The sequence below is a fragment of the Nothobranchius furzeri genome, chromosome 18, assembly GCF_043380555.1.
Source record: "Nothobranchius furzeri strain GRZ-AD chromosome 18, NfurGRZ-RIMD1, whole genome shotgun sequence".
Lineage (NCBI taxonomy): Eukaryota > Metazoa > Chordata > Actinopteri > Cyprinodontiformes > Nothobranchiidae > Nothobranchius > Nothobranchius furzeri.
The window spans coordinates 8,073,869-8,087,820 of record NC_091758.1 but is presented as its reverse complement, the minus strand read 5'-3'; the positions used below and the strand labels follow the sequence as shown (position 1 = coordinate 8,087,820).

The window sequence follows — 13,952 nt, the reverse complement described above, 5'->3', positions numbered from 1 at the left end:
CACCACCATGTAGATCAAAGTACTTGAACCCCAAAGAACCCTTTGGGAATCGTTGGAGCCAAGACTGTGAGAAGTCCTTTCAAACTATTATTGAAAAACTTACCACTTCGCCAGTTCTTGGCTACGCTGACGCAAAACTCCCATATCTAGTACACACAGATGCTAGTACGACCGGACTCGGTGCAGCGCTATACCAAGTGCAAAACGGTGTCACACAGGTAATCGCTTATGCAAGTCGCGGTTTAAGCTCTAGTGAAACTAGGTACCCTGCGCACAAGTTGGAGTTTCTAGCCTTAAAGTGGGCCATAACAGATAAGTTTCATGACTATTTGTATGGGAACACATTCACTGTCATTACTGATAATAATCCGTTAACTTACCTCTTAACAACGGCAAAACTCGATGCAACGAGCTATCGTTGGCTAGCTGCGTTGTCCACCTATAATTTTGACATCAGATACCGTGCAGGTACACAGAACGTTGACGCGGATGGCCTGTCTAGGAGGCTGCATGATAAACCTGAAGACAACTCAAAATTCACTGAGGAATGCCAACGACTAGATGAGTTCCGATCTCATCTTTTTTCCTCTGTCAAAGAAGTCGAGCTTCAACTTCAAGCCGAAGCAGTGAAGGCAACATGCCAAAAGCACATGGTCTTGGATGAGACTGATTCTCCTTGTGGTTTAGTTCAGTCACTTGCCATGTCTGCAGCGGCCATTCCAGACCTATTCCAGTTGGAAGACAATAGTGACAGTTTCTTTGCTGTGCCCAAGTATAACCATGCTGACCTTGTCTCCTTGCAGAGGAAAGATCCAACCATTGGCCGAGTCATTCAGCTGCTTATGACTGACAATAAACCGCCAACTGATACTATTGCAGAACCCCCGGTGGTTCTTAACCTTTTGAGAGAGTGGAAACGGTTTGAGTTTCAAAATGATTTACTGTACCGGAGACGCCAATTAGGACCAGAGACATCATTGCAGTTAGTCTTGCCTGATTCATTACGTTCAACAGTCATGCAAAGCCTACATGATGATATGGGGCATCTTGGGGTTGAACGTACGACAGATCTCATTCGGTCCCGTTTTTACTGGCCAAGAATGGCTAGTGATATCGAAATCAAAGTTAAAACTTGCGAAAGATGTATCCGTCGGAAGGCCCTCCCTGACAAAGCTGCTCCAATGGTGAGTATTACCACCACCAGACCTATGGAGTTAGTTTGCATGGATTTTCTCTCCATAGAACCAGACAGTAAGAACACTAAAGATGTCTTAGTGATTACAGACCATTTTACAAAGTATGCAGTGTCCATCCCAACCAAAGATCAGAAAGCCACCACCGTCGCGAAGAACCTGTGGGAACATTTTTTAGTCCACTACGGGTTTCCTGAGCGTCTTCATAGTGATCAGGGACGGGATTTCGAATCACGTACAATCAAGGAACTTTGTTCTTTACTTGGTATCCGTAAAGTCAGAACGAGCCCTTATCACCCTCGTGGCAACCCCGTTGAACGGTACAATCGTACATTACTCAGCATGTTGGGAACTTTACAAGCCACTGAGAAACATCACTGGCGCGATTTTGTAAAACCACTTACTCACTCGTACAATTGTACAAAAAATGACGTGACGGGATACTCTCCCTACGAGCTAATGTTCGGTAGGCAGCCTCGGTTGCCTATAGATATTGCCTTTGGGTTACCGCATTTGAACAAGCCCTCTATAACTCATTCTCAGTATGTTAAAGAACTGAAGAGTCATCTGGAACAGAGTTATGACATTGTCATAAAAAACTCTCAAAAAACAGCGAGGAAGAACAAAGAACGGTTTGACAGAAACATTCGTGAGTCCACACTAGGTGTGGGAGATCGTGTTTTAGTCCGAAATCTTCGCTTAAGAGAAAAGCATAAATTAGCAGACAAATGGGAGCAAACAGTGTATATAGTTCTCAAACAGATGGAAAACTTGCCAGTATACACTGTAAAACCAGAGAACGGAGAAGGACCCAACAGAACACTCCACAGAGATCTTTTACTGCCTTGTGGTTTTCTCTCTTCATTAGAAAATGAAACAGAACGCGTTACGAAACCTAGCAGACCTCATACAAGACAGAGTTCAGCCTTAGAACCTGACCCAGATGAGCCACTTGACGAAGAGGTAGATGAGTTTTATTACTCTGATCTTCCACAAGTGCTAAACCGACCATCCTATCAAATAGCGGTCACCTTGCCAAATAGGGAACTCATAGCAGATTCAGGACCGGTAAATAATATTCAACAACAAAACACACTATCCTTACACACAGGGGATCGCAAGGAACCAACCTTAGCTGGTAATGAAAATGCTGAATTGTCCTTACTTGACAAAGGCATCAACACCGAAACATTCTTACCTGACAGAATGAGTGAAACTGCGACATTCTTACCTGAAAGAGTGAAAGAAGCAGCAACATACTTACCTGAAAAAACGAAAAAAAACGAAGTATACTTACCTGACGTAGAAACGGGGGATGAAACTAACACAAACCTACCTCAATTGGATGGTGTCCTAAAGTCGCAGCAACGTGATGTAAGTTTTGAACCCATCATACACGATCAGACACATACATCTGAAAAGACCAAAGTCTTAGAGAATAGCTCATCAGCTCTGTCGGAAACAGAGAGCTCACTTCGTCCTGTCTCAGTTGAGAATCAAACCGAAACGGATGAGCATGATACTGTGCAACCAGAGATGTATGTCAGGAGATCTGAACGAAGTAGTCAGCCTCCTCAAAGACTAACTTACTCTCAATTGGGCAATCCACTAGTGACCGTAGTTAGGTCCCTTTTCCAAGGACTTAATAAAGCTTTTATTGACTCTCTTACTCAAGAAGTTGTGTACCCCGTAGAAACAATGCACAGGGACGTGCATGATATTTAATGGGGGAGGATGTAACCCAGAAGCTAGAACCTTAATGAGGTATTAACTAATTGGCTTACTAATATGATCCATCCTCAATTTAGATAAAATATAAAATATAAATTAAGGAAATTAACAATACTAATTAATAGATATCTAATTAACTAATAGATAATTTCATAATGAATTATTGGAAGGGTGAATAACTAAAATAACGAGTTTAATATTAAACATCGGTTAAAACAAGAATCTTGAACATCCCTAACAGAAACAGAAGAGGAAAGCTGTATACTATTGGTCCAGGTGGGAATCTGAAATTTCATTGGCTGAGAGAAATAAGTCCCGCCTCCGCGAAATAAAACCGTGCGACGCAGCTGAGCGAGAGGAGAGACAAACGGCTGTGCAGCACGCAGATACAGAAAGCAAAGACTGAGCGGTTAGAGAGAGAGAGAGAGAGAAAAAAAAACAACGGTCGAGGCCGTGAAGAACCCTGATTTGGGTGCCGCATAGATAGAGGGAGAGGCGGACTTGACTCCTTCTAATAAGAGCTAGGAACTTGGAACCAACGCGGTGAGTAAAGGAAAAAGAAGAGAAAAAGCTAACGATGCAACTTAAAAAAAAAGGAAACTTAAATAGCTTATCAAATTAATTTCATTCTTATAGATTTGTGTGGAGACGACAGAGTGAACCAATCCTCTGTAGGAGGGAACCGTTGGAGCGCGTTGGTGAGTGAATGAGATTAAATTCAGTAAATTATTAAATTCAAAAAGCTAATTACAGCAACCGAGGTGACAGCAGTGGGCTGCTAGACGTTAGATCCCAGGAGTTAACATCTCAAACTACCAGTTAACGGTGGTAGGGCATATAGGAGTTAACGGCTCAAACCGCCAGTTAACGGCGGTAGGGCATATGGGATTCCCAGGAGTTAACGGCTCAAACCGCCAGTTAATGGTGGTACGGCCTAGATGTACAAGGTCCTCAGGGGCGTTATAGCTAACGCCATAGAATTAGCAATGCGTCCCTTAACCAAACATTTAATAATAAAAAAAATAGATAAATAAAAATAAATAAAAGCTAACTGATTAGGGAGGAATTATTTTACAAAGGTGGACCAAAGGACCAGAATTTATATTTTGTTGAATTTTGTTATAGAACATTTTATTTATTTATTTATTTATTTATTTATTTATTTATTGTGTTACAGATATACAAGGTGTCACAATGCTGTATAGAAACACAACTAAATGTATCCTTGTTGTCATGAATGTATTTCTTGTTGAATAGTGTAGAGTAATAGAATCTAACTGAGCCTATTGAGCTGAACAATTGTTGTCATATGTAATTATATTTCCAGAGCTACTGAGAATTATTTTAATAGACAATCAAATTGATGTTATGTTAGTTGAACTGTGAACCCAAACATGATTGGCTATGCCAATAGAGTGAAGCATTTGTTTAAGTCTGTAAGACTTTATGCTGTGATGTGACGAGAAGGGTCGATGCCAACTCGCTAACAGTCCTGTTGTTTACAGGCTGGGTTTTTTTTTTTCCTTGGGTTTGATCCCGACTCCTATGATCACTCACTTGGAACGAGAACTGGATTTCTTCCTGACGAGGGAGATGGCGAGCCTTAACCACTGAACGAACCAGGACATCTCAAGTAACTGAAGAGCAGACTGCTCTCTTCTGTGAACAATCTCAACGGTGCGGTAGGAAAAAATCGCACCACCGGACTCTGACTTTCACCCCAAGCGTGGGGATTTGACTTGACGCCGGCTGACTTGTGACTCATATGATCAAATCTCATACCGAGCATTTTACTATTGTCGATTGTTTTCATCTGTTTTTGTGTGTTATCTTTATGTGTTATATTTCCCATTATTATTAAAATTTAGTATATAAACCGTTTCATGCTATACCCGTGACTCCAGTCATTCTTAAACAACCTCCAATTCTCCCCGAACCTAATTATTGGCCCATTTGTTTATTTTTTCTTTTAATTATCTTATTGTATCCTGTAATCCGGTTACATCTGCATAGAAATAAGTTGACTGATCAGTTGCATTTCATGGGTACCTACAACGTTAAAGACTGTGTGATGTTGAAGCACAGAAAAATGTCGTATAGCCTTCCTGCAAAGCAATCACAGCAGATATAAAACAAGACCAAAAAAATAAAAAAATAAACATAAAGAGAAGTGGTCAGAGTGGAAGAGAAGAAATGGTAATAATCATTATCACAATCCAAATCAACTTTATTGTCAATGCCCCAGCATCCTGAAGTATTGAAATGTGTCTCCGCAGTACAGCCTGACCAAGGTTAAACACATAAAACATGTTGAACAAAAACAGATACAGGCAGACCATGAGAGCAGGTGTTCAAGGCGCTCATTCGCAGATAGATAGAAAATGGTTACATGAGGTTGGGGGGGGGGGGGGGGATGAGACCCTGTATTCCCCCAGGGGAAGCAGAAACCGTGTGGACTCATCGCTGTTGAAACACAGGTGAGAGGGAGGTCGAGGGAGTGGAGAGCACATTGACTCCTTCCGTTGTTGACCTCACCAAGCTACGACCACCAATCTGAAGGCAGGGGGTTAGATCGGGATTTCACAGCATTTGTCTGCATTCCTTCGGGGAGTTTTTTTTTTTCTTCTTGAGCTCAAGGCTACCAGGGCGCCACATTGAGATAAGAAGAATTGTTTGGGTGAGGCAGAAATAATTTTCTCACTGCCTTTCAGTTTTTACTGATTATTACAGTCTTTCAGTAAATCCAAATATTGGGTTTAAACTTTCCCATACCATGCAGTGACTTTCTCCAAGATCACAGTCATCTTGCACACTAACACCGGGACTGCAGCTACAATCTCTAGCTTGCAATTCACTTCAAGTAATGTACCAGTCTGAGAAGTTTCCACATGGCTGAGACTTTCCATGGGTACCGGTTGCACTCCATTCACCCCTGACTTCCCTATTTTCTAAACCTCCCACTCCAAACCGAGGAAATCCTGTTATTACCAGGCCGAAAATCCAAACGTTTTCAATGTCCTCCACGTACAGCTGGAAAAGGCATATAATATTCCACTCCTTCCAAGAATCTAATATATACCCCACTGGGTACGTTCCATCTGGACAAGTAGGAGTTCCCTGCTCCGTGTTCATTATTGAAAACATCTTGTCAATCGCATTGAATGACCAGTTGGCCAAATAGCCAGGAGATAAAGATCAACTCCCCTAAATGCCACTGGAGAAACGACTAGAGATGGAGGTGTAACTGGAGGCGGGTCACCTGTTGGAGGTGGAGATGGAGAAGTACCGTTTGGAACTTTAGACATCAGAGCCATGTCTAGACGGTTCCCCAAACAACGGAGCTAGTCCCCCAAGGGGTCAACCGTGCAGAAAATTGACGGAACAGTGTGTACAACAATCCAAGTTGACTGCCAGTCAACTTCAGGGTTCATTTCAAGAACTTGGTTCTGGGTTTTAGGACCTTACATGGAAAAGCTCCATCTACATTGGTGATCTTCTCAGTCCTTACACCCCCAGCAGGTCCCTGAGGTCCAGTGACCAAAGCCTACTGGTTGTGCAGCACCAGACTAAAGACCAAAGGTGACAGATCATTTGCTGCTGTGGCCCCCAGACTCTGGAACTCTCTCCCCCTGAGCCTGAGATCAGTGGACTCAGTGGTCTCCTTTAAAAGGCAGCTGAAGACTCACTTGTTCAAGCTGGTTTTTGCGTGACCTTCCTCACCATCCTCTCCTTATTCTGCTTTCTACCAACTTCGCCTTTTGGATTTTTTCTTCTTGTAAAGCGCCTTGTGTTTTTTTCTCGAGAGGTGCCATAGAAAATATAATTTTCTTTCTTTCTTTCTTTCTTTCTTTCTTTCTTTCTTTCTTTCTTTCTTTCTTTCTTACAGCATAGCTTACGATGCAGGCTACACTGTGATCCAGTTGTTAGCACTGTTGCCTTGCAGCAAGAAGGTTGCTGGTTCAAAACTTGGCTGTTTCTGATGTATGTTCTTCACAGAAAATGAGCCAAAACCAATGAATTTCAGGTTGAAAAAAATAATTAATTCTTTCAGTTTTCTTTTGATAAAAACTGAAAACGGGTCCCACAGGCATGAACACCACATGAGGGTTAAAAATTGTCACACAATTTAAAATCGTTCCACCAGCCAATCCTGTACACTGCTGGAACTCTCTCCACCATCTTTTTTAACTACGGTGATATTTTTTGTTTTTTTACAAACGTACATGTTTGTGCCTTGGTATCACTAGTGTCACCCATCGTGTCCAAGAGCAATTAGGAAATCAGAATCAGATCATTGGTGGCTCATCAAGAACTGTCTCTCTGCAGACCATCCACAACCCCGCTCTGTCTTAGATGCAATGGCAGAAAGATATTTTACAAGTAATTTTTCTCTTTTGCTTCAAGCTAACAGAAAGGCCAGGGAACACCCTGGGACTCTCTAGGAGCTGTCCCAAGTGGCTGGAAAGAGGGCAAGTTTGGCCTCTCTGCTTAGGATGCTGATGCCTATGACCCGGCTGTGGATAAGTGGACAATATTAGATGAATGGTGAAGAGATAACTAAATGCTCAATGTCTATAATTCACTAAAACCTTTATTTTAAACACATGTACTGAAATTTGCTGGTAACCTTTGTTGAAGCAGCGAGGGCGGACTCTTTAACATGGTGCATCTGTGTTTTAGTAACGTTAACATTGTGCATTGTTATGTACTGCAATTAACCAATGTTTATTTTTAGTCCACTTCAAAGTTTGACATAATTGATTTAGTCTTTTTTCATTTAAAAACAATACTGGTTAAAGAATAAATGAAATAGTCATAGTTTTCCCTTTTTTTTTTAATAATGAACAATCATAACATCAGACCATCAGATTCTGGTAATAATAAAGAACTGTGACTTACTGTGTCCACTGTGATGAGAGTTGTGGCAAATTCCTGTAGAAACAGCTGGCATCAGAGCATGCTGGATGGCCATCTCCCACATCCGGGCAACGTCCTGTCCAACACCGCTAACCTGGGGTAAGTTTAGACAAAAACTGTATTATAGTTAGCTTTACTAGGGGGGTGAGAGGAGTAGGGGTGACAGTGTGTGTGTGTGTGTGTGTGTGTGTGTGTGTGTGTGTGTGTGTGTGTGTGTGTGTGTGTGTGTGTGTGTGTGTGTGTGTGCATAAGTTTGGCAGGGGGTGTTGTGTATAGGTTAAAAGCTTAAAGACAAGTACTGTGAATGGTAAATGGCCTATATTAGTATATTAGTATGGCACCTTCTAGGGTTTGACCTTATTTCAGCATAGTTGTAACCTGTACTTAGTATCTTACCTGCAGCATTTACAGGCTATTGGTATCTGAATTTAACATTATGACTAATCATTCAGTTTGATTATTTTTCTGGCGGTTAAGACAATTTTATACACTTTTATTCAATTCAGTTCAAAAATACTTTATTAATCCCAGAGGGAAATTGATTGCTGTAGTAGCTCAGAATAATAATAATAATCAAGTCATCAAAGAGTTGTTGTATATTACAATGGCTGTTGGCAGGAAGGATCTCCAGTAGCGGTCAGTGTTGCAGCGAAATATAATCCTGCTATAATCTCGGGATTGCGAGTGTGTTTCAGTTTCAATTTAAAAAAATAAAAAATCTACCTTTTGCATCTTGTGTGAGCAGCAAAGTTAGAAGTCATTTCACAGGGAAATGTGTTTTATTTCTGTGTATATGACAATAAAGCTTTAAATCTTGACTCTTTTGTAGTGTTTCCATGCAAACCACTCTGTGGCAAATGATGGCTAACACACACATCTATATGTTCATCCTCACCAGAATAGTACTGCTTGTAACAGATGATTCACTTCCGAGCAGATTCTCTCCAACGTAGTAAACAAGTGATGCTGTGGTGATCTCAAAGCAGTGGGCATTGGCTCCTTCAGGAAGCAGAGAGAAGTTCTGAGCCGGCTCCAGGGATAAGATCTCTGACAGAGGAATGTCCTGCAAAGAGAGAATAAACTTCAACCATGCACCAATGTAATTATTTAAAAAATCTAATAAACTGATGGAACAGGCCCAGACAAAAATGAAGCTAGCCCATTAAAAGACTGAAAATAATGAGACCAAAGGGACGTGTTTATTCAAGGTGCGTCCACCAATCAGCATCACGGGTGTGATCAATCTTGTCATCAGTCAGTGGGCCAATATACAGGACTCCAGGTAGTCACTGTGTTGTTTGGTGACGTGGTGTGTAGCACACTCAACATGAACCAGATGAAGCAAAGGAAAGAGATTAATCTCAAGAGATTAGAAAGACAATAATTGACATGCATGTTAGAGGTAGATGCTATTAGACCATCTTCAAGCAGCTAGATGTTCCTGTGACTAAAGCTGCATATTTTATTCAGAAAGTTAGGATCCAGGTCACCGTAGCCAGCCTTCCTGGACGTGGCCGCAGGAAGAAAATCTGAATGGTAACAAAATAGACATGCAAAACCTCTAGAGACATACAAGGTGAGCTTCTAACTCAAGGAACATCAGTGCCAGATCCCACCATCCATCGTTGTTTGAGCCAAAGTGAACTACATGGGAGATGACCAAGGAAGACACCATTATAAAAAAGCCTAACCCTAAAAAAGCCAGACTGGAATATGCCAAACTACATGTTGACAAGCCAAAAAGCTTCTGGGAGAATGTCCTCTGAACAGATGAGACAAAAATGGAACTTTTTGCTAAAGCACATTAGCTCCATGTTAACAGATAAAAAAGTGAGGCATGTCAATATAAGAACACTGTCACTACTGTGAAACATGGAGAAGGATCTGTTATGTTCTGGGGCTGCTTTGTTGCATCTGGGTGTCTTGAAACTGTGCAGGGTACCATGATATCTCAAGTCTATCAAGGTATTCTAGAGAGAAATGTGCTGGCCAGTTTCAGAAAGCTTGTTCTCAGTCACAGGTCATGAGTCTCGCAACAGGACAATGACCCAAAACACATAGCTAGAAACATTCAAGGATGGCTAAGAGGAAAACATTGGACTATTCTAAAGTGGCTTTCTATGATACCTCAATCCTACTGAGCATCTTTGGAAGGAGCTGAATCATGCCGTCTGGAAAATATGTCCTTCAAACCTGAGACAACTGGAGCTGTTTGTCAATTAGACTTCTGTACCTCTCAGCAGGTATTTTGGCCCACTCCTCATGAGCAGTTACAGGAATAATTTAATTGCAGTGACTGCCTCAAAAAGTTGTGCAACAAAATGTTAGGTTAGGCGTACCATCATTTCTGTCCAGGCCAGTTCCATGAGTTGTTTTTAAAATAATTGCATTGAAGCTTGGTTGAAAAGCAATGTCTGAATTTCATTGGTTACATTTCATATAATTTTTATTATTATTATTGTCAGATTCAAGTTATTTCTGTGACCTTTGTTTGTTTTTCTTTCATTGACTGAAGGGTACCAGCAGTTATTCCGCCTCTGCACTCTAAAACATTCAATTTGTTCAATATAAGTAGAAGCTACAGTAGACTGGAATAGACTTGCCCTGGAGATACGGCCGATTTCTTCTTTACGATTATTCAAAACTAGAGTCTACTCCAATGTTGCATCTTTTTGTATTTGTAATTGTCTTTGAGTTTGGGATTTGATGTTGCAGATTTTTTTCTTTTTCCTGTTTGTTTTAGGATTTTATTTGATTGCATTGTTTAGTTTTTGTTAATGCCACTGATAGTTTTGCTATCCTTGATTGGTTCGGAGGAGGACCCCCTTGAAAACGAGATGATGCATCTCAAGGGTAAATAAATAAATATTATTAGATGTCCATATAGTGAAATATTCTGTTTGTGAAGAAACAGAATAATTAGCTATTCATCTATTTCTGCATGACGTTGTAATTTAAAGCAGCCCCTTTTTACATCCAATCATATTTTCTCAGCTCTGTTGCTGGGCAGAGTAGGGGAACTCTATTAGCTCTGGGATTGGTTGTCCCTCAGAAAAATTGACAGCCAACAGAGCAATTTTAAATTAGCTAGTGACCTCACTTGATTGGTAGTAAAATAACCATAATCACATCTTTCCCCTCAGTGGGTAGGAAGTGATATCAGACCACTTAAGTTTTGTCCACTGTAGAGTCAACCAATACGAAGCTTGTTTTTGCCTTTCTTTGGAAGACTCCAACTTCAAGAGCTGCATCTTCTGACGGCTCATTACATCACAGTGTTAAGACAAAGGCTGTCCAAATTCGTATCCTCTCCAAATGCATCCTTTTTTCCTGAATTTGAAGTACGGGTCTAAGGTGTCCATCGGTATCCATCGTGGCCATTCCTACACATGAAAATGTTGAATAGTTTGTGTTGTTAGGGTTTTGTCATCACCACATCACGGTCATGGTTCTTAGGCAACAGGACAAACACAAAGATAAGGGCTGGAATGCACCTAATATGATAGCCCTTATTTTTGGCCTTCATAGTTGATGGAAGGAAAAAGCCTATGTTGGCCGGGTCAGCTGGGTCCTTCCAAGACCACTGCATTTGGACACAGCCTTTATAAACTTTACTCCAATGAGTCTTATCGATATAAGCTACATTTGATTACTCAAACCATCAATGAACAATTCAACTCAGAAGAGTGAGATGACAGACTTGTTAATCAACCAGTGTACATCATAGCAGTTTAGTGAAACCGTAGTTGGGGCACGGTAGCTATAGCGCTAGTCTATCTAATACACTGGGCACATGTACATTTGCATTATTTGCATTGGCCCCATTGACAAATCCGTCCTGAAATATAGCTATGAAGATTGGTCCTATTTTAGCTTCCTCTGGCCGTCCAAAAACAACCAGTAGAGCTCTCCATGTCCTGCAATGATGAGCGCTCATATGGAACAAGCCTGCATTGTAAAATCATCAGAGGCATGACGTATAAGTCAGGAGTGTCATGGAACACTACATGAAAATGTGTGTTGGACATTTTTAATCCAAAGGTTGCACAGACCATCCATATCACATCACACCCTCAAGCTACAAATGTGTCTTCCCCTCACATAGATTACATTAGGTTAGATTTGATTATGTAACAGAAGCAGGTTTATTTTAACCCACCATGCCACCTCATTCCTTACATAAACCACTGATGCAGGAGGAAGGCACCTCAACGCTAGCCTAACATGTTCTTGAAAGATGCTTTACATCAACAGATAAGAATTTTAGCAAGATTACCAGATTGTTGTAATAAAGTACATGCCTAACTCATCCAAGAAAGTATTTCCAACATGTTACCTGTTCCCCCCACCTAGAGAAGGACTACAGAGGGAGGGGGGCTTACCCTGTAGTATTTACTTCCTGTGTCATTCTGAAACAGTGTGATGCATTTACTGTCCAGTCGCCAGTAGTGTCTTTTTCTCTGAAACAGTAAAAGAGGAGATCGATAAGTCCTTCTTGTTCTGGACCATGAAAACAGCTAAACATATGGACATGTGTCAACCCTCCAATTCATTTCAAACCAACAAACAAACGTGGATCTTTTCAAGTTTAAATCCGACCTGATTTTAAATTGCAATACAACTGAGCGTAAAGACATGCTTTAAATGGTGTGGCATTGTTCAGCTTCCCTAAAAGGTAAAACATAAATAAATAGCAAGTACAGCAAAAAACTGTACTGATTCTACCCTAAATCATGAAAATAGATTGAAAATGTGCAGAGAGGTACCAGAGTATCCTTGCTTGTGTAGTGGACCATCCAGCCTTCCTTCATCACATTACTGCTCTTCCTCTTTGTATGTTTGACAGACTGAACAATTCTCATAAGAGGAATGTTGTTACTGGTGGATGGGCTGCAAGATGGAGCAGAACCTCAGATCTTTGCATCTTGTGCATGCTTGTGTAGTTGTGATGTGTTTACCTGATGGAACGGCTGGAGTCATCCACGTCAGGGTCTCGCAGGTCACCAAGGTCACTTTGTCCTGTCTCCAGCAGCAACCCCCCCTCGGTTGTTATCATGTCATCCATGTCGTCTAGAAGACTACCTCTTCTGTCATCAAGGCAACCCTCCACCATATCTGCCCCTGGACTCAAGAGGTCTACATGAACACGCACAACAAGAAAGGTTTGCCTAGTTATGTGTATGATTCAGGACAAATATGGCTTCACAAGTCGTGATAATGTTCAATCAGGTCTCTGAAAATACATTTACAACAAAATACATAAAGTTAAAACATGGAAAAAAGTGATTCTACCATGATAATTAAGATCATTTTGAATTTAAAAGACATACTAGCAGATATTAGGCATTACAATGAATCAGGGGATGTGCTGTGAAACTGAAACAGTTGCTACTTGATAGTTTTAAATATGTGATTGAAATGTTTGTCTTTTGGATTGTTTTAGTTTTATTAATTTGCCATAAAAAACAAACTAAATTGAAATTTTAAAATACTTTAATGGTCCCAGAGGTAAATTAAATAAATAATCTATCAAATAAAGATATAATACTAGGACATTAATAAATACATATTTAATCAAACAACTAAATACGTAAAAATAAAATATCGTGGAACTATGGTGGTCAGAGGGGCTAACGGTGCAAAATGGCAGCTTTGATTTGATCAGACTGCCCCAGGGCGGCTGTGGCTGCATAGTAGCTTACCATCAGCATGTGAAAGTGAGACTGCATAAATAATGGTAAAGGTTTGAGTGCCCTTAAAAGCACTATATAAATCCAATCCCTTATTATTATTATTATTATTATTATTATTATTATTATTATTATTATTATTATTATTATTATTATTATCATCATCAATAGTATTATTGTTATTATTATTAGTATTATTATTATTGTTGTTGTTGTTATTATTGTTATTATTATCAATATTATTATTATTATTATTAAGTACCTGAGAGAAGGTCAAAGGATTCAGCAAAACAAAATGGAATGTGGGATAAGTGGTTTTATAGGACCCTAGCATTCCTGTGAATAAACACCAAGTCCCAACACATCTGCAGTGGCCTCTAGGGTAAATGCATGCCTCTGTGGGAGAAAGCTCTGGCGCTCC

At 40.4% G+C, this 13,952-nt stretch overlaps 1 protein-coding gene across 1 annotated transcript in view; it reads right to left on the bottom strand.

Moving 5' to 3' along the window:
* Positions 1-13,952, bottom strand: part of prkd1 (protein kinase D1) — a 130,574-nt gene that overhangs the window by 55,793 nt on the left and 60,829 nt on the right. Inside the window, exons 8-12 of the mRNA XM_054742038.2 lie at positions 12,800-12,977; positions 12,608-12,731; positions 12,224-12,301; positions 8,737-8,904; positions 7,824-7,935 (exon numbers count right to left, since the gene is read on the bottom strand). Of these exons, the coding sequence (XP_054598013.2) occupies positions 7,824-7,935; positions 8,737-8,904; positions 12,224-12,301; positions 12,608-12,731; positions 12,800-12,977 (660 nt within the window). The remainder of the gene's footprint in view (positions 1-7,823; positions 7,936-8,736; positions 8,905-12,223; positions 12,302-12,607; positions 12,732-12,799; positions 12,978-13,952) is intronic.